This window comes from Martes martes, assembly GCF_963455335.1.
Source record: "Martes martes genome assembly, chromosome: 4".
NCBI classification, from domain to species: Eukaryota; Metazoa; Chordata; class Mammalia; order Carnivora; family Mustelidae; genus Martes; species Martes martes.
In genome coordinates this window covers 144,635,163-144,662,892 of record NC_137891.1, presented here as the reverse complement: position 1 = coordinate 144,662,892, position 27,730 = coordinate 144,635,163, and the positions used below count along the sequence as shown (strand labels likewise).

At 36.8% G+C, this 27,730-nt stretch overlaps 1 protein-coding gene across 1 annotated transcript in view; it reads right to left on the bottom strand.

Annotated features, from left to right (window-relative positions):
• Positions 1-962: 962 nt before the first annotated feature.
• MYSM1 (Myb like, SWIRM and MPN domains 1) overlaps positions 963-27,730 on the bottom strand; it is a 40,614-nt gene continuing 13,846 nt past the window's right edge. Inside the window, exons 8-20 of the mRNA XM_080800009.1 lie at positions 26,061-26,830; positions 20,955-21,085; positions 19,738-19,841; positions 18,180-18,257; positions 16,529-16,614; positions 13,573-13,627; positions 13,187-13,237; positions 12,403-12,477; positions 11,587-11,775; positions 10,520-10,652; positions 5,745-5,850; positions 5,511-5,568; positions 963-4,513 (exon numbers count right to left, since the gene is read on the bottom strand). Of these exons, the coding sequence (XP_080656135.1) occupies positions 4,346-4,513; positions 5,511-5,568; positions 5,745-5,850; positions 10,520-10,652; positions 11,587-11,775; positions 12,403-12,477; positions 13,187-13,237; positions 13,573-13,627; positions 16,529-16,614; positions 18,180-18,257; positions 19,738-19,841; positions 20,955-21,085; positions 26,061-26,830 (2,004 nt within the window). The 3' untranslated portion in view covers positions 963-4,345. The remainder of the gene's footprint in view (positions 4,514-5,510; positions 5,569-5,744; positions 5,851-10,519; positions 10,653-11,586; positions 11,776-12,402; positions 12,478-13,186; positions 13,238-13,572; positions 13,628-16,528; positions 16,615-18,179; positions 18,258-19,737; positions 19,842-20,954; positions 21,086-26,060; positions 26,831-27,730) is intronic.

Sequence of the window (27,730 nt, the reverse complement as noted above, 5' to 3'; positions counted from 1 at the left end):
AATGCCATGATGTATGAATCTGGACTTACAGTGTCTTGTTATTGGTAGAGGACCATGTAGGTGAAAAAATACAAAATTGGGGTACCCTTACTTAATTCCTACTAAGAAACTCATCCACTGAATGCCTGTTGATGACCCAAGGCTAGGGAGCTGTATGTCGGGTGGACAGGTGTCCATAGGCCCCCTTGTCCCTGTGCAAAGAACCAATCTGGAGCATCCTGCCTACAGCATTTCCCCCAAGTCCTCCAGCTCACCTCGTCAGGCCCCAGCAAGACAAACAGGGCAAACCGAAGAGCAGGGGGCCTGCTCAGGCTGGCTTGTCGAGGCGGCCACCACCCTGCTGCCCAGACAGCTGCAGAGGTTCTGACCCTGCTCGGTGCCCACATCACTGACCTCATCCCACTCCTGTGAGGGAGGTGAGTTTTGGAGAGAAGGCTGGGGCTGCACTAATCAGCTTCCATGAAATACGAATGGATCTGTTCAACTCTATCCTTCCGGCATTGCTGTCACCAAATGCTCAATGAACCATCCTGTACCTATATTCTGAGAGGTAAGTAGAGGGAGTGGGGGAAAAACAGGGAGTGGGGCTTGAGGGAAATGAAGAAAGAAAAGGAGTGGTAGGATATGTGGCATGAGTTTCAAAACTATAAATTACAGGTCAGAACAAAAATATCTACCTGAAAGCTAAAACTAATCACTGCCTCCTATCTTTTTTGTGATGATGATTACTTCTAAGCAACACTCCTAAATTCTCCAAGTCTAGAGCTCAACGTTCTTGGCTGGGGTGGCAAAGCTGCCCTAGGGTTTGTGAGATAGGTGATACGGGGACAAGGTCATGACTGCCGGCTTTGCAGTGCTACCCTTCAGAATACAGGCAGGGCCACCATTAGATACCAGGTCGGCGGTCACCAATACCTTTTTTTTTTTTTTTTTTTTAAGATTTTATTTATTTATTTGACAGAGAGAGATCACAAGTAGACAGAGAGGCAGGCAGAGAGAGAGAGAGAGAGGGAAGCAGGCTCCCTGCCGAGCAGAGAGCCCGATGCGGGACTCGACCCCAGGACCCTGAGATCATGACCTGAGCCGAAGGCAGCGGCTTAACCCACTGAGCCACCCAGGCGCCCGGTCACCAATACTTTTAAGGCCAGTAAGAATGTTTTCATTTCTTTTAAATTCAGAAGGAAAAAAACAATCTTTTAGGTTGAGGACATGTTTATGTACAATATTAGACTTATTTTATACAAATGCAGTTGTAATGAATTAATTTTTTATTTTTTCTGGAGGAAGACATCCAAGAAGGCAAAAGTGTCTAAGTCATACCTAATGTGGTTTTGGAAATAGTTCAAGAATAAAATACTGAAAGGGTAAGGACAGTCTGATCTTGATGATTTTATTCCCCTGGTTTTTCTTTTTTGAATGTTACTTTGGGATTAGATTTTTAAGAGAGCTAAGTCTGATATCGGAGAAGTACTAGTGTAAAATTCCACCAGCCAAGCAGGAAAAGAAAAAAAAATTAAGTTTATTATGTTATTATCATTGTGCAATCTTAAGAATCAAATCAGGATTAAGAGATCTGGATGTTTCCAGGTCCTGTCTCTACTCCTGTAAACATTATCAAAGGCAGGTTTTTCTTTGGGTCTCTGCCTCCTGAACCTCCCATGTTACACTGCCTCTCAGTTCCAGACTTCTGTGCTTCTCCAAGGTCCTGGCTCTGACTACCCTAAGTAGCCCAAGTTGGCAGTGACAAGAATGTGGGCACCTGCAGTGGCAAAAATGTTTTAAGAATATGTTAAGAGAAAAGAGGAAACAGGGAGAATGAACAAGGGAGGAGAGGAAGAAAATACCACAAATTTTAACGTTCTAAAATTGCCGGGTCCAGAGGCATCTGGGTGGTTCAGTTGGTTAAGCGACTTCCTTGGGTTCAGATCATGATCTCAGCACTCCCCAGCAGGGAGTCTACTTCTCCCTCTGCACCCCTACCCCCCATTCATGCTCTCAAGTGTGCTCTCTCTCTCAAATAAGTAAATAAAATCTTTAAAATGACACGGCCCAAGGGAAAAAAGGGGGAAGAATTTATACTAAAATACTACCTGTGGTTTTCCAGATAATAGGATTTATATTTTTATGTTTGTTTTTTAAAAAAATATTTTGAGATAAACATACTCTAGCATCAGAAAAAAAAATACTCAGTTAGTATTATTTATAAAATTGTGCTCTCCAAACTGTAACCTTTGAGGATTACCATCTTTGAGTTCCTCACGGTATGGCTTAGGTTAGTAAATACGTTAACTACTGGCATGCAGGGGACCCAGATGGGAAAACAGAATTTTTAGCAATTTCCATAATTTTCCATCACCCAAATTAATGAAAATTACAGGGAAATGTCAATCAAGAGAGCTATTTCATACCAACTTCTAGGATGTGTGCCGCACATACAATGAGAAAAATGTGCCAAAAGGAAGAATACCAAGGAATCAATTACTACCTTTCACAGAATTGCAGACTTTCGGTGCTTGGAAGGAAAAACAAAGCCATAAAATTTAGACCCATGGATTATATAGGTTAAGAGCCTGGGGCCCAGACAGATTATGTGACGTTATCTCTGCCACAGAGGGAAGCTGGTAACAGAATTAGGATGAAGACTCTGGTTTCCCGATGTTTGGTCTGCAGCTCTTACCTCCCCCAGTTGTAAAGGTAACAGTGTTATAAGTTATGTTTCATTGTTTATCCTACCTACATATAGAGAAATGCATTTTAGACCTGGAAGGCTGTCAGAAAGACAACTTAGCCCTCAGGTGCACAAGAATTTAGATTTAGAAGTCAGCTTATATTCCCTACGCCCCCCACTCCACCACCATGAAGTCACAGGGTTGAGCCAAGACATAGGCAGGCCATCTAGAACCGGTTCACTGCTCCCTCAAACACTGCCATACTCTTCCATGGCTAATGATTGCAACCAAGAAAGGTAAAAATACAGAACCATATCCAGATAAGGTGTAAACTGTTTACTAGTAAGAGTGCTTGGAGGTTGGGTATAAATCGTTCTATGGCTCAGAGAAATAAACTCAAATCTATCTGTGCAAATGAGGCAGCATGATTGCTAATTTTACTTGAAAATATATTTAAATGTAAATCATAATTCTAAGTTTTGTTGTTGTTTGAAGATGACGTAAATAAGGCCTTTCAGTGTCTCAGGTTCATATACCTGAAAATAAATTACAAATGTTTATAATTCTCTAGAGCAGGGGCTGGAAGATAATGGCCAGCAACCCATTCTCTGTGAGGCTCATGAAGTAGTAAGAATGGCTTTACATTTTTTAAGGACTGTAACAAAAAAATAAAAAAGAATGTCTGATAGAGACAGTATGTGACCTGCAAAGCCTAAGTTTTTGTCTAACTGTCCCTTTACATAAAAAGTTTTGCTGACATGTGTTCTAGACTTAGAAGATATATAAAACCGGACTAGATATGTAGTATATCCTAGAAGGCTTTCTTCTTTTTAAAATTAAGTCTCTGATTTAATATTTAAGCATTATTAAAATCTGCCTCTTTCTCCTGAGAGCAGGTAGTAGAAAAAAAAATCTGGTTTGAGAATTATAATTATCTGTGTTCCGATTAAATGAGGTTTTATCGCACATACCAAGTGGACATAGAGTTGAAGCTAATTATTTTTTGTATCTGAAATCCATATTAAATGTTTCAGCTAGCTGAGACAATGGCACAGCCTGTAGTATTATTGCTACAAAGTAAAATGGAAACAAAGATCTATAACTGAAAAACTGGCAATCTGATTCTCTCCATTGGTCTCTTCTCTATGTTTAAGACTTTGGCTGTAGGCCTCCCCTGGCCTCCCGCAGCGTGTTGTTAGATTTACTGCACCACTAGTTCTCATCCATGTTCATTACCTTAGTGACCATCCATCCACATTTCATTTGCAACCAGAAACAAAATCTCACCAGAAGACATGGCAAAAATGGAGGTGCTCCTAATGAGACACAGACATGAGGTACCAAAAGTGGAATGACTAGTTTGGGGAGAAATAAATACTAGAGATACATTGCATTTATCAAACTGAATATACCAGTAAAGCAGACAGCCCTTCAGAGTCCCCTGCAGCGCCTGTCGGCCATGGTGGGACTGCAGACTGCGGCACACCCTGCTTCACACTGCACTCTGATAACCGCTGTGTGAAAATAAGTGTCACAGGATTTATGTGGGAAAGTTTGGATTTTGTGACTAGAGAAAAAATATTAAAGTTGTGCCACCATTAGCTGAGTTATAATACTTTCAAGGTTATTACTTGCAAAGAAGCATGTCGAAATCAGAAGGTCTTCCTTTAAAATAATTACATTAACAATTCCTTTGGACCCACAGCACAGTTCTCTTCAGTCACTCCATTCTCTTGCTTGCTTTTATAATTGGAAAGGAATAAATTTTCTATTTGAGTTAAGAATTCTTCAGCAATGAAGCAATTAGTCACTTTGCTCAGAGTTTTCCTTAGACACTCCAAAAGCTAGTTGAAAAGAAAGTTTCATATTTAAAACACAAAAAAAGCGTAAGAGGGTTTGCATTACTATCATTACTGTATCTCTTTCCAAATCTCACATTTTCTAATGTGCAAATGAGAAACAGTCTCTTTAAACATGGTTGGTGATGAATTTATGATCAATAATCATACAGCCAGAGTGTAGGAGTATAGGAGAAATGCTTAGGCTAGTTCCTTTATGATTTCATAAGAGGAGACAAACCTGAGATTTTAAGTGTGATGCCTTCTACTATGGACAAATTTGTGACTTTTTTTTTTAGTAGTTACATTTACAAAGCAAAATAATCCTGTAGAATAAAAATCTGTGTGCATACACAGGACTCTACTATTTCAAAATTAGGATACTAGAGTCTGTTTCCTAAAAAATATGCATATTAATCTTCCAACAGAACAAAGTGGCTTTAATAGAAGGGGGTAACAAATATTAAAAAGAAACTTAGTATGTTTAAGTTTTCTATTCTTAAATTACTACCAAGAAAAAAAAAAGGTGTTGCCATACTGGTCTTTAACTCTATACATATGGAAACAAAAAGTGAAATAAAAGAATTAAGAACTCTTACTTCTTACCAGAAAGTTAAATAAAATGACCACCTAAATGTAATTATTAGATTTATATTACTATTACTGAAAATGATCAATTGTTAAACCTAAATGGAAACGTGGTGCTTTTGAATTTAATGAAATGAGAAAAATGTTCTCCACTGTGTACATTAATCTGCTAAGAAATTAATCGGCTAGTACAGACAAATTTATTCTAAAATAGTATTATTTCTATATGCAAGTGTGTGCAACAAAACGCATTACTAATTATCTCTTAGAAATTAATTTCTGAAAGGAAAAAGCAATGAAAAAAAATACAGAGAAAATGTATCCACAAAGCATTTGGCATCATGGGAAAACACATCAAGATGAATAGCTTTAGAATCTATGAACAATAGAACCAATTAAAATGAAGGCAGCTTACTTTCTGCAAACAAGTCAGGTCAGAATCCCGGCGAAAGATTTTATCCATAGGGACACTGCTGTTGGAAGAAATATGAAGACAGACTGATGAAACAAATACCATAAACTAATCAGTTTTGTAATAAACTGTCACTGATGCCATATATCATAATTTTATATTTAACTTGGGCTTCTCTAAAACCTAATTTAATGAGAAACGCTGCAGATGTGCAACATCTCAAACCACAGTACATACCTATGGGAGAGCCGATATTTTTCTATTATCCATCTTGTCTTTTCAAACACTAATCCCCACTGAGGTTCTTCCAGCATCTGCTGTACTTCAAATTTGTAAGGTAACCCTAGAAAAGCATAAAGAAGCAGACTGTCATCAACTATTTCTTAAATCCCCAATCTCCTTCTAATTACCTAAAATCCTCACCCTCACAACTTGGCACACCAGCTGAACAGCACTTTAAACATAGTGGGCATTCATTAAATATTTACTGCCTGGCTGAACCTGGTCCATCAAGCACATTAATGCCAAGCAATTAATAATAATAAAGAAAAGTAAAAGTACCATTTGCATGACAATTATATGTAAGGAACTGAGAGGCAGGATGATCACATAATTTATATCCAAGCCAGGAGACCTTCTGAGTGAAAGGGGGCATTGTTAAAAACTGTGCCAGAACCACGGGCTTAAACCGACATTTAGCTAAGCTAAACAAGACATGTTCCATCCCAGTGATTTGTATTTTTACATAGGTTAAGCTTACAGCAATGCTATAAGGTAGACAGCATTACTCCTATTTAACAAAGAAGCTGAGGCTGAGACCAGTGAAACAACCCGTTTAGGCTGGTGAAGTGGAAGAGGCTGGATTTTAAGCCCCAGCAAGTCTGCCTGGCTTCTGAGCCCACATTCACTTCATCTCCCTACAGGTGCTCATCTAACACGAGCCAGGGAATAGGGCTAACTCTGGAGAAGCAGCAATTGCACTTCTCTGTCAGGCTAAACTCCGGAGGAAAGGAGCCCAAGGGGTGGCTACCATGCACACAGCTAGAAAGGAAAAGTATCACGGATGAGCCTACTTGGAAATTTCTCACATTACCTTCAAAATCCCCCTGTAACTTTATCTGCAGTGTATTAAAAGAAAAGCTCAGCTGATTCATTACCAGAGGTCAATACCATAAAAATAATAGTAAAACTTACATAATGCTTACTACATGATAGGCTTAAGGTGCTTCACATATGTAAGGCCACTTAAGTGAACTAGCTACCAGTACTGTTCCCAAAATAAGAACATAACCTGTTCATTAGCATATATATAATTATGAAGAAGCAGAGTCAGGATCTGAACCCAGGCAGTGTGGCTCGAGTTTGTTATTAACTTTACAATATACTGCCTCTCAACTAAGTTTTTGTCAATATAAGGCTTTTTGAGTAAATACAATGCCAGCAAATCAGAAGGCATGAAAAAAAAAATGAAAGGAAAAACATCATGACTATACTTCCTTACAATATAAGCAAACTTTGTCAATATGTTCTAAAAAGGCCTTTACCCCATTTTTTTCAGGTGGATTTTTCTTTTTTTTCATATTTCAATTCTCCTCCATTTCACTTTTTCCCTCTAAAAACTTAGGAGAGTGACACATCACAGAACACAAGCTATTAAGCAAACTCCTTTCGGTGACACCTATAATTTACTTGATATGCTCGATTACTTAATAAGCATAGACAACAGTATAATCACAACTACCTATTGAAGATCTATTATTTGCTAAGCACCCGACATATATTACCAGCAGTTTTTACAACTCCCCTGTAAGCAAGGTAGTAATTTTTTTAAAGATGGCAGAAGCAGACTTCCTGCCGAGTGTGGTCATGATGACGCAGGCCTCAATCCCAGGACTCTGAGATCATGACCTGAGCTGAAGTCAGAGGCTTAACTGACTAAGCCACCCAGGTGCCCCAGCAAGGTAGTAATTTTTTCTCATTTTATAGATGTGGCAAAAGGGAATGAGAGAGACTAAGTATTTTGCCCCAAATAAAATAACCAATTAACATCAGAGATGCGGTATGAATCCAGGCAAGCAACTCCTATTCTTAATGGGAGCCAAATATAAGAATACAAAATAATGCATTTTCAGTCTGTACTGGTGGAAAACCATGAACACACACACACACACACTCATGTGCGTGTGCACGTACCATACAGCTCTGTTTGGCAGTAAGAATACTTTTCTAAGTTAAAAAAGCGGCACTAAAAGCAGTACAAATTTCCTTTTGTACTGAATATTTTTAAGTCATTAAAATATCAGAACACTAATCATTAAGTATATTACCTGCCTATTACAAGTACAGAAAATGCTTATCCATTAGAGACATTTTAAAGATAGAATTTGGGTATATACCTAAAAGGAAAAAAGAAAGGACAAGACAGGACAGGCAAGGAAGAGAGAACCTAAGTTAAAAAAGTACTTTAACTTAAAAGTTAAAAGTAACACAAGGTATCCTATGGCTTCCAGAGAACTTTAATTTGTGAACCAGAATGTTTCCAAGAAGAGCAAAGTGAAGAACCTAGGATTACGACCTACTAAGCAGTGTTAAGGGGCATTTAAGAGACAGCTCTGCCCAAAAGAACTTTCCTGCAATAATGATAACATTGAATACTGTTTGTTGTCCAATGGCAGCTTGTGAGAGCATCAAGTACTGTCCCCTTCTCATCCTTTCAAGTGATCACTGCCCCTGCCTGGGGTACTTTCTTCCTCACATGCACTGGTCTGTATTTCTCAAATACTAAATCTGTACCTTCTACAAATCTCCGGAGTTGGGCTCTCCATGTAGGTTTCCACTCTCTGGTACAGTTTAGCTGCATTTGTCTCCCCTCTGTTACCTCAACTCAGTCTGCAGCCTCTCGGTAGGGTTCTCCTCCTTGTGTCATACCTGGAAACTCTGTTAAATTGGTAAGCTAATTCAGGGCTCCCCTCATTTGTTTTCCATCTCTCAGCAATCATATCCCCTCACTGCCTGATGTTATGATCTAAACATCACTGTCTTACACATTTGTCCAGCTTTGTGGTTGTTTCAGACAGGTCTTTTGTTACTTCCTTTGGGCCAGAAGCAAAATTCTAGGAACTGAATTTTAAGTTTCATTGAATTCTAATTAATTTGTAGCTAGCTCGTAGCTATTTATATTCTCTGTATACTCTGACAGCATCAGAATACAGGCTCACTCCCTAAATCTAGCAGGCCATGAGATTAAAAAAATGACTTAAATTGAGAATGAGCTAATTGTGATTACTCCCTTTGTAACTTTTATAAAATTATATTGGGCTAAAGAATGTTATATACATGTGCTATGTTCATATGCCCCAAAATGGGCATTTTGGGCTGAAGTTAGTGTCAATACTATTTGTTTAATAAAAACCAGCAGAGTGCTGACCACTTCCTAGAGGCAAGGCAATTGATTAGATGCTGGTGGTGTTACAGAGACAAAGGCAGTTTGGGCTGTTTGAGGTTCACATTTTAGTGAGACATGCTAAATAGATACATTAAAAGACAAAAGCACCATGAAGGCAGGAAATAAGTGTTGCAGGTGTGCAGGTGTACAAAGAACAGATTAACTAATTGCAATGACGTGGGGGTCTTTGCCAAAGAGATGGCATCTAAGTGACATCATGAAAAACAATGACATTAATTTGTTAAACAAACATTCACTCAGTACCTACTTTATGCCAGGCCTTGTGCTAGAGACAGAGGATAGAAAAACGAGTGTAATATCACATCTACCTTTAAGGAGCTCATGAGCTAATGGGAACCCAAGTACAATGTGCAGTGACAGCATCAAGAGGACAGTGAACATGAGCAGCGGTGGTAAGGATAGAGAATAGAGAATAAACATCCTACAGATGTCACTGTTTCTTCCAGTCTTTTCCTTTCCGTACACACTTGCTTCTTCCATTCCCCTCCTTTACCCAGTCTGGCAAACCAATTCCCTGTCCAGCCAGAGCTGACTGGACCACAAGTGAACACAATTCCCAAAGGAACCAAATCATGTGATGGGCTAAACCCAGCACATTCTTTCTTGAGACAGAATGGAAACTAAGAGAAGGAAACCAGTTGGGCACTGTTAAGCCTAAAACTGGAGAGGCCATGGAGAGCAGGTGACAGGGTGGTCATTTCTCTTTGTTTTTTCCCATTCGAATGCCATTGCAGAGAAAGCCAGCCTGCGTTCATAGGAAATTTCCTGAGAACAGAGACTTTGTGTGTTTTGCTTACAGCGGTATTTCTAGTACAGGCGTACCTCAGGTTATTGTGCTTCGTTTTACTGCACTTCATTTCAGTTACTGTGTTTTTCAGGAACTGAGGGTCTGTGGCAAACCTATGGTCAAGCATGTCTATCAGCAACATTTTTCAAATAGCATTTGCTGACTTCATGTCTCTGTGTCACATTTTGGTAATTCTTACAATATTAAAAAATGTTCATTATATTTGTTTATGGTGATTTGTGATTACTGACTGACTCCTTGAAAGCTCAGATGCTGGTTAGTGTTTTTTAGTAAAAAGTACTTTTTCACTAAAGTATATATGTCATTTTTTAGACGTGATGTTACTACACACTTAATAAACCACAGTACAAAGTAAACATAACTTTTATATGCATTGGGAAACTGAAAAATTCATCTAACTTTACTGTGATATTTACTCTAGTGGTGGTCTGGAACCAAACCTGAAACATCTCAGAGGTAGGCCTGTACTTAACACAGACATTGCTTGGCCCAAGCTCTTCTCCACATTGTAATCCTTTTGCCCAGTGGTCATGGTAATACAGTAGGGGCTGGAATCTAGAAGGAGGTCACCAAAGGGAAGAGGATAACTGCACTACATGGTGTGCAAACACTGATTCCCTATTTGAGTGTACAAAGTTTTCCATCACATAGTTTCACATAGTTGTAAATTCTTTGATATATAAGATTCAAAGAAATCAAGGTAGGAATAGGGTGAAGTTGTCTTTGTTGAAAACTTACGGTAAGAGCCATCTGAACTAATTTCGTCACTTATAACCAGGCAGGTAATCTGGGAATAAGGTAAAGGATTGTTTTGATTATAAGGACTAACGATCATTCCAATGAATTTTGCACCGCCTCTGGAGAAGTAACTCTACAATGAAAAGAAAAATATAATTAGTCTCGACTGCATAAATTTAAAAATCAGTATTTACACATACCAACATCTTAAACACCTAATGGAGGAAAAAAGGAACAAAAAGTTTGTGTTGGAAACCTCACATCCAAACAGCAACTAAATGAAAAATGTATCATTCCACACTCTAATGAAAATCTGTCAGGTCAAAATGTGCTCAACCCAAGCAGAAATGACCCTTATACAGATCACGTGGCCTGCAAAATCTGTATCATGAACATGTTTACAAATTATTTTCACTACGCTTCAACTATAATCTTTATCAATATGGTAATCATTTATTAACAGCAGCCTATAGAAAAAGCATTCACCCATTTAACATAAACTATCAGAATAAAACAAAACTTCATTTTTTTCCAGAGATGCAAAATTCACTCGTACCCAGTCCCTATCCTAGTTGTTCCCATCAATTTTTTTTTTAAGATATTATTTTTACTTGAGAGAGAGCATGAGCAGGAGAGGGGGAGGGGCAGCAAGAGGGAAAGAATCTCAAGCAGACTCCACGCTGAGTGCAGAGCCTGACGTGGGGCTCAATCTCATGACCTTGAGATCATGATCTGAGCCAAAATGAAAAGCCAGATGCTTAACCAATTGAGTCACTCAGGTGCCCTGTTCCCATCAATTTTTAAAGGCTCTGAGAGTACTTATTACTGTTACTTAAATGGTTTGTGCTAAACAAAATAGCTGATTTCCCAGATGTTTAAATAAACACATATTATTCTTCTGATCAGAAAAAATGCAGTTATTTCAAAACTCCAGATGCAAATAATATTAGAAATGCCAACACTTTGCTAGAAATGTTAAAAATACATTTATTTAGTAGAAAGCAATGAGGGAGGAGAAAAAGTACAATTATTTACACACAACATACACATAAGACCTAGAGGCCCACCTGGTATTTGGCTTGAGTGTCAATATCTCGTAAGGAAGGATTTGGATCAAAGGCAGGATGTGAATGATACCATCCAATAACACTATAGCCTCTCACAGCCAAGGTCTCTGAGGCCTGTGTTTGCGAGACAGGATCCATCTCACACTGCAGTCCTGTACTCAGACTGTTACATGGCTCTGCTGCACAGACCTATATAAGATTAATCCTTATACAGTTATACTGAAATCCTGTTATTTCTATTACTTTAAAATTTTAGTTCTTCTTATGTAGATACAGAAACTTTTTTAAGCCAATGAAAGTAATTAACAGTATCACAGGCAGCCTTTAACTTGCAAATAAATGACACTAAAAGTGTGATTGTATGTAGGAACTCAGAATCCATTTTTCTATTCAAATAAGGCCTAATAATAATTGGTAATTTTCCAAGTTAGCCCATGTAATATCTGACAAATACAGTCTTTCAATGACTCCTATTATTTACAATAATAATTGCAACAGAATCATGCACACCAAGTTTAAACTATAGGGTTGGTGCATGCTTCCTGGCCTTTTAAAGTAGTTGTAGCTTTTTACTGGTGAAAGCAATGAGGAGGCCTGGCTGGCAGTGCGCCCTTTCTTGATGGTAAAAGGAAACAGGTGCTCAATATACAGAATGTTAGTTTACTCCTGGGAATATCTAACCTAACATTTGCATAATCTCATTTCCATCACAGGTAAAAGTCTATATTTTAATTATATCCACTGAAATCTATAAAAATATTTGGTATGGTAGCAGTACTAAATAACTAAAGAAATTTTTTTACAGAGAGAACTTACTTCAACTATTTTTTCAGCTTCTGAGTATCTTCCTCCTAACAGACCAATCACTTCTGCCATAGAAACATGAGCATGCTAAAGAGAAATACAAAACAGACTTAGCCCAAACATACAAGTCCATCTGACAAAAAATCAGAGTAAAACTCACTTATTACAAGAGACTCATTTACAAGTATGGTAACTATGCTTTTCAAATACAGTAGCATAGTAGAGGAATCAGATGCTAGGCTCAGTGCAAAGAAATTTAGGATTTCAGATTTATCTTCACTGCCAGCTGAGAAGCTTTGAACCAAATATTCAAACACTCCAAGATGCTGTTTTTAAATTTACAAAATAAAGATACCATTTGTTTTCCTTACTCAGAAAAGGTATCATAAGGACACAAAGTAAAAAATCACTCCGGATCCTCTTACAGAAAAACGCCCGAAACAAACACAACTATTGGAGGTCTCTGGAATTTAGTGCCAACAAGAAGCCTCCAAACTATAGGAGTTGTGGTTTGTTGCAGTTATCTAGAAGGCCGCAGACAAAGGATACCAGGAAATGAATATAGGGTTAATGATGATAAACAGTCTGCAAAACTCACATTAATTTATTTTCTCTAAAATATGGAAACATGCAATTGTTTGGCTTTTCTCCAAAAGAAAAGACTTATTTTTAGATTCCTTGTAAAAGAGGATAGTTAAGATCCAAAATACACGTCTTCCATACTCTCTCTTAAGCCTGCAATAAAAATACACAAGAATAGAAATCAGAGTAAGTAAACACAATAGATTATCCTTACCAAATCCATTATTAAAAGTGCTTCTGAAGCCACTTTCACCTGAAATGGCTCCTGAAATATAAAAAAAAAAAAAGGGGAGGGAGCATAAAAATAGAGATTTTGTTCTTCCTCTGGAATGTCCACCCTTTCCTCCTTCACATGTCACACCAAGTTCTCATCCTCAACCAAGGCTCAGCACAGACCAGAGATTTTTAAAATATTATCATTCAAAATCCTAGCATGAAGAAATACTCTTTCATTTCCCATCTGTAGCACTCATTTGACCCTTAATGCACCTTGCCTTGTCCAATCTTTCATATGCATATATACCTTGCACACAGAGAAAAATAAATACTTCGTGTCTAATGGGGCATTATTTATGACTATTCACTGATGCATAATAGTACCTGCTTTTCTTCACTGAAAAAATTACAAGGTATCAGTTGGAAGGGATCAAATGAGCTGCAAAAGAAAAAAAAAAATCACAATCTCAATAACATAGATCAGGAATCACATTCATTTAAATTAGAAAATATGCATCAATAACCTAAACCCCAATTATCAGAAAAACACTAAACTAGGAGAATTTCTCAAGGACAATTAATTCCATACAACCCTTTTGAAAGAAGCACTGTTTTTTTCAGACTTAATAAAAAAAGATGGGAAATGACATGACCTTTAAGAGAAAGTATTCTGTCGCCTTAATTTCTTTTAATACCCAAAGAAAAGAAATTGTAAAGTACCCACACCCTGACTTACACTGAAAGCAGTTTTCAAAAAGTTTGAAGAGAATGTAACTAACTCCCTGACAAGACATGGGTAAGAAGGTTCAGGAAGGAAGTTTCTCAAAAACACTTGTAAGTACAATATCAGCAGAGTAGGGACTCAACAAATCTTTGCTGAATGAATAAACAATAAGCAGTTCTGCAGAAGAAATTATATAGAAAGCCCTATGATAAACCTTTTTTAAAATGAAAGAGTTAAAAAAAAAGACAAGAGGGGCACATATGGGTAGAATACAAAAGCATGTGTAAATCTGAGAGAAATGTTAGAAAGGCTCTTACCAGTAAAGAACTGAGATTTGAGTAAGATATTAAGATCGATTAATAAGGTTTCTTTAGGCTATGTCCAGAGAAAGAAAAAAAACAAGACCCAAACAAGGAATATGTTCATGTTATTACGACTGGAAAAGAGCAGGACTATTTAATTCCTATTCTACCAGAGACTGTTAGTGCCAGAAAAACAGACACTTCATATCCCAAGTGCCTAGAACAGTGCCTGATACATAGCAAGCATTCAGAAATACTTGTTGAATGAAGGGGAAAGGTCCTCAAATTAAATAAGTGCTTCATCAACATGAATAAAAAGAATAGGAAGACAGTGTATGCATCCCAGAGGACTGAAGAAGCATGATGTGAAACCCGACTGATCTTGTTGGAGGAAATGTACAGAATGGAAAAATTTACTAGAGTGCTATGAATAGGCAATTATTGCAATGGCTTGTTTTCATTTTATTTATTTTCTGAGAGACAGAGAGAATGCGTGCATGTCTGAGGGTAGGGGGAGAATCCCAAGCCGGCTCCAAGCCTAGCACCAAGCCTAACGTGGGGCTCCAACCTGGGGCTTGATCTCATGACCCTGAAATCACGACCTGCTACCAGGTGCCCCTGGGCTTATTTTCAAAACACAAAAAAAGCAGAACTTATTTTTTAAAGATTTTATTTATTTGACAGAGAGCACAAGAAGGCAGAGTGGCAGGCAGAGGGACAGGGAGAAGCAGGTTCTCTACTAAGAAGGGAGCCAGATGTGGGGCTTGATCCCAGGACCCTGGGATCATGACTTGAGATGAAGGCAGCCATTTAACTGACTGAGCCACCCAGGTGCCCCAAAAGCAGACTTTAGAAGCAGAGAAATTAGATGTATATATTGGGAAATTCTGGAAAAGATTATTAAACAGCTGATTTTGAGCCTTTAGCAAGTGCAGAGGTGACTACTAAAAATAATAATAATGGATCCAGGCAAATATAAGTCATGATAAGTAAATCTAAATTTCATTTTTGATAGGACTGACTTGCTAGTAACTAGCAGACTCAGAGATTCAAATATATTTTATCTGAATATAAGCAAGATATCTGTTAAGCTTTTTCTTTTGCATAAGATGAAAAAACACAGGTTAACCACAGCAATGTATAGCTGATTGAACAATGAATGATGTCTGAGGCTTACATTTATCTCGGTTAAACATTTTAATCAGTAGTCAATGACAGAAGAGATAAGCTTACTGAAATGTTTTTAATTCAAAGCTATAAAGGCTATCCAGAAAAGTGGGTCTGAATTCAGAAAGATCCTGACAAACTGGAACAAGGGCCTGGAAATCACACTAAATATGCCTCACATTTAAATTCAGAAAATCAAATGTCTGGATACTAGATGAGGAGTCCTAGCTTATGGATGCCTATCTTTTTTACTTAGTTTATCTCATTTAACTCACTCTCACAACAACTGTAAGTTTTGCTTTTTATTTTAGAGAAGTGATGTGTAATGTAATGGTTAGCTGTATGGATTCTTAAACCCAACTGACTGGATTTAAATCACAGCCTTACCACTAACAAGCATAGGCAAGTTTCTCAAGCTCTTTGTGCCTCAGTTTCCTCCCCTATAAAATGGGAATGATATTAACTACTGCACTGAGTACTTATGCGGATTAAATGAATTAATATACATAGAGTGCTTAAAACATAGCTAACTAACAGTGTTAGCTATTATAATCACTACTTTATAAGTGAGGACTGAAGGCTTAAGGCTTTATGTAACTTACCTAGGGACATACCCCTGGTGAATCATCAGGGGCTCTTTCCACTGAAAATGACTTAGTGCCATTCCTAGATATCTTGTTTTAAAAGGGACACTGACAAAACTATAGTCTATTCAGTGGGGCATCTGCAGAAAGTAAGGGTCTAGAAAATCAAGACATTTAACTTGTTTGGTGACCTTAACTGTTACAAGTTACAAATATCAGATTATTCAAAAACAAGAAACCTTGCTAATAATCAGCACCAACCAAAGAAAGAAGTCATTTCATGAGGTTATCTGTTTATAATGTGTAAGAAGATGAATGACTACCTGTCATAATTAAGGCCCCTTTACAACATATGTTGGATCCTATAGTTATTAAACCCAAACAAATTTAAAACTTTTGCTTAAGGTCTTCTAAATTGATAATCAGTGAAATAATAAATTTCAAAAATTTTAGTATTTTTTGACTTAATATGAATATAATGTTGTTATATCAGATATTTTTTTCCATGCATTTCCTAATCATTGTGGTAAGTTAAAAAAAATTGTACTTATTTAACACTATACCTTTTTGTTGGTCTTGGTACTTTTGAGGATTTAACAGGTTTACATTTTTCCTCTTTTCTTCTTGCCAATTCCTCAGCAGAGAGATGCTAAAATATAAAACACATGTTGATCAAAAAGTCCATCAGCCAATGAGAGGCAGAATTAAAACAAAAACAAAACAACTCTAAACCATATTTAGGTTTAGGCATGTGAGAATGAGATCAACTACACTGACGTGGATATGTCTCACCTTTCTACTAGCAAACTGAAATGCTGGATAATATATAAAAAAATTGTTCCAAAATTTACAGCCACACCAAGCTTAAAACTTATTCCTTCTCTTGTTTTGCCCATTTTAATCAATGGCACCAGTCACCCAGGTTAAAAAATCTCAGAATCACTTGAGTCCCTCCTCTTACTTACTCCCTATTTTTAGTCACCAATTCCTACTGTGTTGAGTTTTCTTTCCCAACCAGAAGACAGTGAAACATAATGATAAAAAGCACAGATTCTGGAGACAGAATGCCTGGCTCTGCTACTTACTGGGTGGCCCTGGACAAGTTACTTAAGTTTTCTGTGCTTTAGTTTCCTTACCTTTAACATGGAAACACATGTAGTAATAACAACAATATCCTGGTATACTGTGATGAGTGATTTGATTAATGTTTATAAAATCCTGATAATAGTAAGTACAGAACACATCCCACTTCTACCACCACTCTTATACTCTAGCCCAAATGAACAATGCATCTTTTTCAGAATTTGTTATTTGGCCTGGAATGTCCTCATGTACTAATTTTCCTGCTAATCCTTTATGTCACAGTTGAAATATCACATTTTCTGTGATACCTCCTCTGACCACACCCTTTGGGGAAGACCTGACATTTCTGAAGACCAATCTTATGGAACTTATCAGACATCATCTTTCCTTAATCTAGAAATTAAGTTCCTTCTAGGCAGGAACCACGCATTGACTAATGCCGTGCCTGGGCTGGTGCTTGGGTGTGAGGCCGGGGGCAGAGAATGGGGAAGAGAGAAAGAACTTTTGGGGGGGGGGGGCACTTAAATCCAGGAAGAAAAAATAACATTTACTAAGTGGTATATGCAAGGCTTATTAAGTGCTTGTGGGACAATATTTTAAATGGTGTATCAGAACATTATTCTATAAATGTTTACTGAGGGGTGCCTGGGTATCTCAGTGGGTTAAGCCTCTGGCTTCAGCTCGGGTCGTGATCTCAGGGTCCTGGGATCAAGCTCTGTGTCGCGCTCTCTGCTCAGCAGGGAGCCTGCTTCCCACTCTCTCTCTGCCTGCCTCTCTGCCTACTCGTGATCTCTGTCAAATAAATAAATAAAATCTTTAAAAAATAAAAAATAAATGTTTACTGAAATGAATTAGGCATACCAACTTACTGGGAAATCAGCAGATATTGTTGAACTAGAGACCAGAATGCAGAACAGATAATTAAAATACAGAAAATGAACCAAACTCCTAGTTAAGTGTACTGATGCCTTTATTTTGTTATTTATTGGTGACCTCTGGACAAAAAAATTAACACAGGAGGGATACACACACACAAACACAAACAAGTGTAACACATGTGGCATTAAGATATATAAATACAACTGTCAGAACAACTTTCACTGATAAGCTATTTGCAAAGGTCAAAGTTACCTCAAAAGTTTGTCCTTCTAAGTCTTTTGCATCACACCAATTTCCCCATGGGTCTCGGACCCTACGTCTCCTTGTGCGCTGGGGTAAGCATTAAAATAAAGCAAAAGGTTAACAAGGTTAAGTTGGAGAAATCAGAGCACTCTAATATATAACACCAAAATGGTATTTTCCTAAAAATCAGTTAATTTCTTCATTAAAATATAATCTCTGATCAGCAATGCCTAAATAAATTTTATTTTATTAATTTATGTTTAATAGCACTCTGCTCAAAAGTAAGTCAGTAATGATTTTCTGAATTTTACTTGGATTTCTTCTTGAATTTTCATTTCTCTTCACCTTTAGGAGCTAAAACACTAGGACAAAAGGTATTTTTAAGACCAAAAGAACCACCAAGAAAATGACTTCTCTTTCAACCACTTGTGATAGAAAACTTGCAAGAACCCACCGCAAGAATATTGAAAACTAGAAGCAAAATAATTATATCTCAGCCTTAGAAAAGGAAAGATTGCCTAGTGGTTACAAAGAGAAAAAAGTACAAAGTTAGCTGACTGGACTACTAACACCCAGTTTTGTAAACCTCAATACTGAAGTCTTTAAAATGCACCAGCTCAGAAACCAGCATATGAAAAGCACCATTTCCAGCAACTACCATTTCCAGGATCTAAAAACATCCTTTCTTACTACAGTAAATCTAGGTAGAAATGGTTTACGGCCTAAACACCCTAAGAAAAATACCCACTCTATTAGTGGCACTTTTCTTCATTTGCCTCACCTATTACCAATTTAACTTACTTCATTAGTAAAACCAGTAAGAATCCAGTATGACTCTGCCTTTTAGAGGACTTGCAGGATCACCCATTTAAAAAATAAGATTCATGAATTGTGAGATACAGTAAAACTCATTAACCTCAAGAATTAAGGAAAGGCTACAAGAGTTTGGATAGCTATTCTAAAAAGCTGAATCTTAAAAGTAAGACTTAAATAAAGTAACTGAAAGAGAAAAAAGAGCCTGACTGGATGGCGGCAGAAGACACACTAGCTACAGAAACAGATACAGATACAGAAACTAGATACAGAAACCAAGCGGTCTAAGAGCACGCAAGCAAAGCACAATGCTTCCGTGTCAAGTCTGCCAGTGAGCTGTGGGGTCTTTCTCATTTTTGCCCTTTCAAAAGCTAACATGGGGGCGCCTGAGTGGCTCAGTGGGTTAAAGCCTCTGCCTTCCGCTCAGGTCGTGATCCCAGGGTACTGGGATTGAGCCTTGTATTGGGCTCTCTGCTCGGCAAGGAGCCTGCTTCCTCCTCTCTCTCTCTCTGCCTGCCTCTCTGCCTACTTGTGATCTCTGTCTGTCAAATAAATAAATAAAATCTGTAAAACAATAAAATAAAAAAAATAAAAAGCTAACGTGGAACTGAATGGGAACCAGGAAAGTGAATGCCTAAGGTGAATACGAGAGAAAACACGTTCCTTTGTTAAATAGCAGGCGAGAAGGAAGCACACCTAACATAACGGCCAGGAGCAATCTGAAGAGATTTCTTAGGGAGGGGTGGCTGCTTACCACAGACTGCAGACGCTGTGCAAGCTGGTATGCTTCTACTGTATCTTTTCGGTCTCTGACTCGTACTTTGTCAACCGGTTGTGTCCTGTTGTATACAGCCTGTTCTATCGGAATTCAGGAGAAACAAAACAATCTATTATTTTCTGAAACTCATTTGTTAACTAGGAAGACACATCTACACTGACTGTAAGTTGTAAGCCAATGTCTAAGTTCTGTTACACCTGAGCTTCTATCTTTCTCTACAATCACTTGGAAGTTCTCAGTAAAAGTCAGGCTCTTAAGGAAATCCCAGTAAAATGGGGTATTCGTGAGATGGGTAACTGAATTTCTAACTAACTGAGTGCTAAGCCCACTTTGCTGAATTCAAATATCTAATACAGAAAACATGATTTTGCTTTTGTGGCTGAAGAAGCTGTGACACTAGTTTTCTTGACTAGCCAGTCCCATATACAGTGCTTGGGGTAACAAACACACTGCAATGAAGGACAGACCACAGGGCAGACTGTGAATTCTCTCTCTCCTACAAAATAAAATAATCTCTGAAAGGAAACTTTCTGGTTAGCTGTCTTCTCTTATACATACAATATAGAATATACTTTTCTGAAACCATGGGTTACAAAGTTCTAATTAACTTATCACTTTGCAACTATGGTTATTATCTTTTTAAAAAATGTTTGTGTCATGTTAATTCAATAAAAGTGAAGAATACATTTAAAGTCATGCATATTCATTGACATTAAATTTGAGAAAAACTAGGGTGAAAGAAACTTTCTTCCATGAAAAATATTTTGACACTTTTATTACATTTAAGTGTAGAGGCTCATGAATTATTTCCTTTATTTAAACACTGCTAGACAGTATTTCTAGCATTCATACAGATTTTACAAATTAAATGGGCCATTACTAGATTTTTCTTAAAATGACTTTACTTTTACTTGACAAAGAGTTGCATTGTTAAATTATTTCTACTACTTAGACTGACTATTTTTCCTTTTCATACCACCACTTTCATTGCAGGTTACAGGAAAATACAGTTTGATCAACAGAAATCTGTTTTAAAGAAACAACTCAAAGATATATTTATTTCATAATGTTATAATATCCTCCTGAATTCTCTATCTATACTAAATCTGCTTGAATTCTAACAAAGAAGTTAATGGGTGCTCTAAGGATAAAAAAATGTTGTGCAAAAGATGTTGTTGGGTTTTTATTTTTACCACATCCAAAATTGATTGCTCCTATCAACTCGAGGTATGTATGAATCCGTCCAATACAATTAACATCCCCACAGTTCTTCAGGCCAGGACGTACTGAGGTCTTATTTAAGTATTTCGGTTTGCATATCTCCCTAATTAAGAGATGGAAGTACAGTTATTTTGGATAAATAAAAACATGAAAAAAAGATTTCTGGGGAAAACTTTTAATATTTGAAATATCTTAAAAATTTACCCCCTCTCAATCTGTAAATGTGTAGTAAAAACAATGCTAATACATAATATCCAAGTGTACTTTTTCCTGAAATATCTTTAAATGATACAAAATCTTATGAGTATAATGTGATTTTTATTAAGTATTATTTCTTTCCCATATGAAATGTTAAGAGATTCCAGTTATCCCAAGATTTTAAAGTTAGAAGCTTTGTCAACAGATCCAAATTCAAACTTCAATGTTTGAATAAAAAGGGCGCTCTGATAATATATCTAAAGCATTTACTATTAGGCTTTTCTTATTTTTAATATATTACTCAGCTTCATCTATTTTTACTTTGCTGGACAGTATATTTTAATTATAAGCTAACTTACAAATGCTTAAAAGTTTTATATTGGTTCTTAAACATTACACCAATAAATATCAAGTGCTTTCTCTCCCTGGAAAACAGAAAGAGATATTACAGGGGATTTCAAAGGAATCAAGAAATGCCCAAAGACTATGAAAAAAATTAAAAAGTTTACATAATAAAATGAATATTAACGGAATATACTTACTATACCATAGTAGATACAGGTTAAGAGTAATGGAGTACTAATAGTAGCAAAAATGCTTATGCCAGTACTAATAGTAATCAACCTTAATCCTCATAACTTTACAAAGTAGCATTTATTATTCTTATTCTTATTTTAGAGAGGAGGAAACGAAAAATCAGGGGGATTAAAGTACTTGCTTATGGAGGTTAAAGTCGAGATTTACATACAGACATCATATACCAAGTATTCAGATATATCATATAACAGGTATTTCTTATTTAATCTTTATTTTATTCTACAAATATTTACCTTGCATCCTACACACCAGGCACTGTTTTAGGCAGTAAGGATCCAGAGATGAATATAAAGTTCCTGACCTTACATGCTAACAGAATATATACAATGAATAATATCTATTATATATGTATATATATAAATACATACATATATATAAATAAATATATATATATAAAATACATAATGACAGGCAGCAACAAGTTCTAGGAAGAAAAAGTAAGAAGGATAAGAGATAGAATGAGAAAGCTAGGTGCAGACTATTTTAGATAGGGTATTCAAAGAAGGCCTAAGCAGAAACCAAATTTAAAATCATTAGTTCAGGGCACCTGGGTGGCTCAGTGGGTTAAAGCCTCTGCCTTCGACTCTGGTCATGATCCCAGGGTCCTGGGATCGAGCCCCACGTTGGGCTCTCTGCTCGGCAGGGAGCCTCCTTCCCACCCCCACCTGCCTCTCTGCCTGTCAAATAAACAAATAAAATCTTAAAAAAAAATTTTTTTTTCTCCTAACAAAAATTACTATTAAAAAAAAATAAAACCATTAGTTCTACAGACATTTAGGGAAAGCAAAAAGTAACTTGTGATGTGGAAGGGTATCAGAAATTCCACTGAGGGGCACCTGGTGGCTCAGCGGGTTATGCACCTGACTCTTGGTTTTGGCTCAAGTCACCAACATCTCAGGGTTGTGAGATAGTCTCACAGTGGCCGGTGCTCAGCAGGCGGTCAGCCTGGGATTCTCTCCCTCTGCCTCTGCCCCCTCCCCCACTTGCATGCACTCTCTAAAAAAAATGAATATAACCATGGAGGGGTGAGAAATTCCACTAAAAAGTTTGAGATCCCAGTGTTTTTACTTCACTTCAATCAAAGGAAACAAACTGCACAAATGAAGCCAAGAGAGCAGGAATAAGCAGTGTAACCAGCTTCCAAAAATCTACAGGAAATCTAAAAACTGTATTGACGGGACGCCTGGGTGGCTCAGTTGGTTAAGCCGCTGCCTTCTGCTCAGGTCATGATCCCAGGATCCTTGGATTGAGTCCAGCATCGGGTTCCTTGCTCGGCAGGGAACCTGCTTTTCTTGCTGCCTCTGCCTGCCTCTCTGCCTGCTTGTGTGTATTCTCTCTCTCTGGCAAATAAATAAAATCTTAAAATAAAATAAAATAAAATAAAAACTGTATTGACTTAAAGACTGCCCAAATCTAAAGTCTTTAAAAAGAGCTCAGCACTAGCATCATGATGATGAACAAATGGAAGGCCTCTAGGGGCACCTGAGTGGTCCAGCAGGTTAAGCATCTGCCTTAAACTCACGTTATGATCCCAAGATCCTGGGATTAAGCCCCTCAAAGGGCTCCTTGCTCAGCAGGGAGTCTTGCTTCTCCCTCTGTCCTCTGCCTCTCCCCTCACCTGTGCACATGCTCTCTAATAAATTAATGAAATCTTTAAAAAAAAAAAAGGGTAAGGCCTCTAAAGATACTTATTCATGATTCATTTGCACCATCTTTCCCCCTCAACAAATAGAGTGCCTCTGTATTTGCTTAGAACAAGTATTGTCCTAAGAACTAGGAGTGTAACAATGAAAAAAACAGACAAAACTCTGCCCATGTGAAGCCTGTATTATCACAGGGAAGGAGGAGGGAGGAAGAGGAGACAATACACAAATAAAAATATAATATTCAGTAGTAATAAGTTCTATGAAGATAAATAAAATACAGAGCAAGAGAGTGGGAGGCAGAGCTGGGAGCTATTTTAGTTAGGGTGGTCATGAAGTCCTCCAGTTTTTTTGGAGCAGACCTGAAGGACTTGACGAAGCACAGTTCATTAAGACCTGGGGGGCAGAGTAGGGGGAGCATCCAAGGCAGAGTGAAAAGTCTGGGTAAAGGACCTGAGATGAAGTGTGAAAATAAGGAGTAAGACTGCAAGATCCTGAAATCACTTTCCCCTAATGTGACCTGGAACAAGTTCCTTTTTCTCTCTGAACCTCATTTTTCTCATCTGTAAAATGAGGACAAGGTTGCCAAGAGGACTGGAGATGATTTAAATACATTTAAATGCATTTGGTAGGCATTTAATAATGGTATTGGTTACTATCTTAATAAAACATACCCCTAAACAGGAAGCCAGTTGTGTTTTTATGGAAAGGATCTTTTAGCTACAAACAAATCTAGCAGGTCTTTTTTATTTCAAAACTTTACTCTTCTTTTTTTATTTTTTTTAACACCACCTCTAGTTCCCTCTTCTATTTCTGATGAGAATAGTTTTGAGTTCCTGTTCCAAAACATTTCTTTCTGCTTTCACACTGGTTGCTAAATCACTGTATTAAAATAACATTTAAGTGGTTTTATGAACGAAGGCAAATGTCGTTAGGAAACTACTGCCATATAATTTATATCATCTATATAAGTTATTCTACCTTATTGAGGCAAAATTCAAATAAATGAATTTATTCAAATTCAAATAAATGAAATTGATTAAAGCGCCATTAAGTCACTCATTGATGATTCATACAGATAAAAAAATTTTGAGATATTATTTTTAAGTCCTTCGATTTTGGCCATTCATCCTCTTATTTCCAAAAACAAAATTAGATACCCGTTGGGATCTAATTTGATTGGTCCTCTTCAATAGTGTGAATCAATTAGGCAATGTGAAATAATGGGGAGACTGACGGACAGGGCTGAGACCTGTGCATAGGTCTTTCTGTCAGTAGCTGGTTGTATAATAAAAGGCAGGCCCCCAAACCTCTCCTGACCGCAGAATCTATCAAACACTTTAGAAAACACCACCTGCCTATTTTTAGGCCAGTTGTGAGGAATAAAAACATAGAAAAGCTTTCTGTAAACTGTAAAGCACTGTGCAACTATCAGTTGTTCCTTATAATTCTTCTTTCATTTGATACCACCCTAACCCAGAAATTTTACTTTTAGTCATCTCAACCATCAGTCAAGAACAAGAGCAAAAATCCTTCATTTAGAATAGAGCTATCTTTGAAAACCAAATTAATATTGTACGGCAATGAAGGTTACTGATGTAGTAAGCCTGGTTATTTGTTTTCCTTTGGCAATCTTCCTAAGTTACAGCATAAGTCCTCTGTAAAGATGGCCCTATACAATTCCGTATCTCCTGAAGCAAAAACGGTAATTATGAATGTTTATGTCTTAAGCTGTTAGGAAAAATTCAAATTACTTGCAGAGCACTTAGGCTAATAAAGTGGGAAGTTTTTGGTTTGTGCCCCATCCAATGCTAAGTAATTCAAATTCTGATAATTTAGAAGATAAACTTCATATATTAGAAAATTCCTGTATCCTGATGAAGCTGGATGAAGAGATTATTAACACATTATATTATAAGATCAAAGCTGAAAGCATTTATAGCAATTTAGAATGGTTTCTGTAATCTAGCCACACTTGATGACAGAAATACCCTTCTGTCACCAAAATTTTATTTTTTTACTTATGAAATGATATGAAATTACTTATGAAATGAAATGATAAATTACTTTTTTTTACTTTATGAAAACTAGGAAAGACATTCTCCCCCTTTTCCAATACAGTAATGTTTTTGTATCTTCCTAACACTGTCCTAAGAAACTGGTTTGTTTTTTTTTTTTAAGATTTTATTTATTTATTTGAGAGAGAGAATGAAAGAGCATGAGAGGGGAGAATGTCAGAGGGAGAAGCAGACTCCCCATGGAGCTGGGAGCCCAATGCTGGACTCGATCCCGAGACTCCTGGATCATGACGTGAGCCAAAGGCAGTCGCTTAACCAGCTGAGCCACCCAGGCGCCCAAGAAACTGCTTCTTAAAGCAAATTATCTCTTTTTTCCAGGACCAAATACTCTTAATGAACAGACAGATGGGTTGAGATAGCTAGAGACAACAATATTTACCAAAGCTTTCAAAGAAAATTTCACTACGAGAAATTTTAAGTCTTGCCTATTAAAATACATTCATATGTTTAAGCTCTCCACATCACTACTGATGTAAAACAGTAAATTCTGCATAGACCTAATTAAAATACTCTAGAGCATCATACGTTTTACAACAGTAACTAAAATATAATTCTTCCTTACCACTGATCCAAAATGTAATTCCTAATTTTCAAATAGCGTTCTGGTGTTTTAGCTTGGCGCCCCTCAAAAAACTCAGGAATTGCTTGTTTTTCTTCTTCTTGAATGGTATTTCTATCTATTTCTACTTCTTGTTCTGGTGGCTTAAGCTCTTCTTCCTCATGGCTCTCCTCCTCCATTTGACAGGAAGAATGAAAAAGCATTTCATTATCACACCAGTCTTTCTGAATTTCACAAGGCTCTGGAGAAGGCAATGGCCTGGCATCATCTATTATTTCATTTCCATCATGTTTTTCAAAGTTTTTCATCAGTTTATTACATTTCTGATCATTTAATTCAACTGATTTTTTGTCACTAATGCTCTGTTTTTCAGTCCAAAATTTACTTCCTGAACTTGAAAGTGCTTCCATCTCGCCTTGCTTTATATTCTGAAAATATTCCTTGGAAGATTCAGATACAGAATCTTCCTGATTGTAAGCAATAAATTCCCCTTGACTGGTTTCATGACTTTTACTATTAGAAATGTTTAATAAGACATCATTGCTAGGATTCTTTTGGGGAGCTTGAGAAGTCAACTCATCTGCCTCATCTGTGATGTCTACTTCTTCATCATCAGATAACTTTTCAATTTTTATAGCATTCAAGTTGGGATCAGCATGTCCCCTTAAACTTGATGGCGTCCATGCCCCTGTGCCTTCATCTTCATTTTTGGTCTGAAGATCACTGCTGCTCTTCTGATTTGGTATTTCCTTCTCTGGACCATCTAATTTTACCTTATTAAAAATCAAGATAAAAATCCCCATATTAACATTTAAAAATTTATCAACTGGCAAACATGTAATAAATACAGTATTATTAAACTGACACGTCAATGGTATATTATACCTTTATTGTGCTTTTAAGGATTTACAACTGCATTTTAAATGTAAAATATCATCATTTCAAATTTCTATCATATTTGACTCATTTGTGGCCAGCTGATTTTATTTATTAAATAATCATGACCTATGACCTTGTACAACTATTACCTGTTTTTCAATATTAAGTTTAAAACAGGACTCTGTCTCAAATCAACCAGAGAATGAATCAACAACTGTTATACTAAGGTATTCTTTAAGATATTAAAATATTTTCAACAGCTAATTTCTTAGAATGTCAGATACCTCAGCTGATTATTGTTTATAATGCTGAACAGCCCATTATTTAAAGGAATCTATGTCACATATCTTTATTTAGTAAATTAAATTCATCTTTGATTTAAATACAGATATAAAGAAACAAACTATTTTTCAAATGTTCATTTAATGTAGCTCCAATGTTATACAGCTTATAATTAAAGGCATGAAATTATCTTCCATATGTACTATTATAGACATAAATATCTAGTCGATGGAGAAAAAAATGACTATCAATGAATATAAATGATTTGAAATAAAATCTTCCCACATGGTTTTTGAAAAATTTTGTACATGACTGGCATACCCAAGGGATTTCAGCTCCTAAAAAGAGCTCACTTACAGATCCTGTATCACAAAAGAATCCTAGTATCTAGTATTTGAGATTAATTGGCTTATTATGTAAAGAAGAATAAAAGGGTAGCAGTAGAGAAAAGGAAATTTGGACATATGGCCTGGAATAGCCTTTAACAACCTTGCTATTTACTTCAAGCCTCC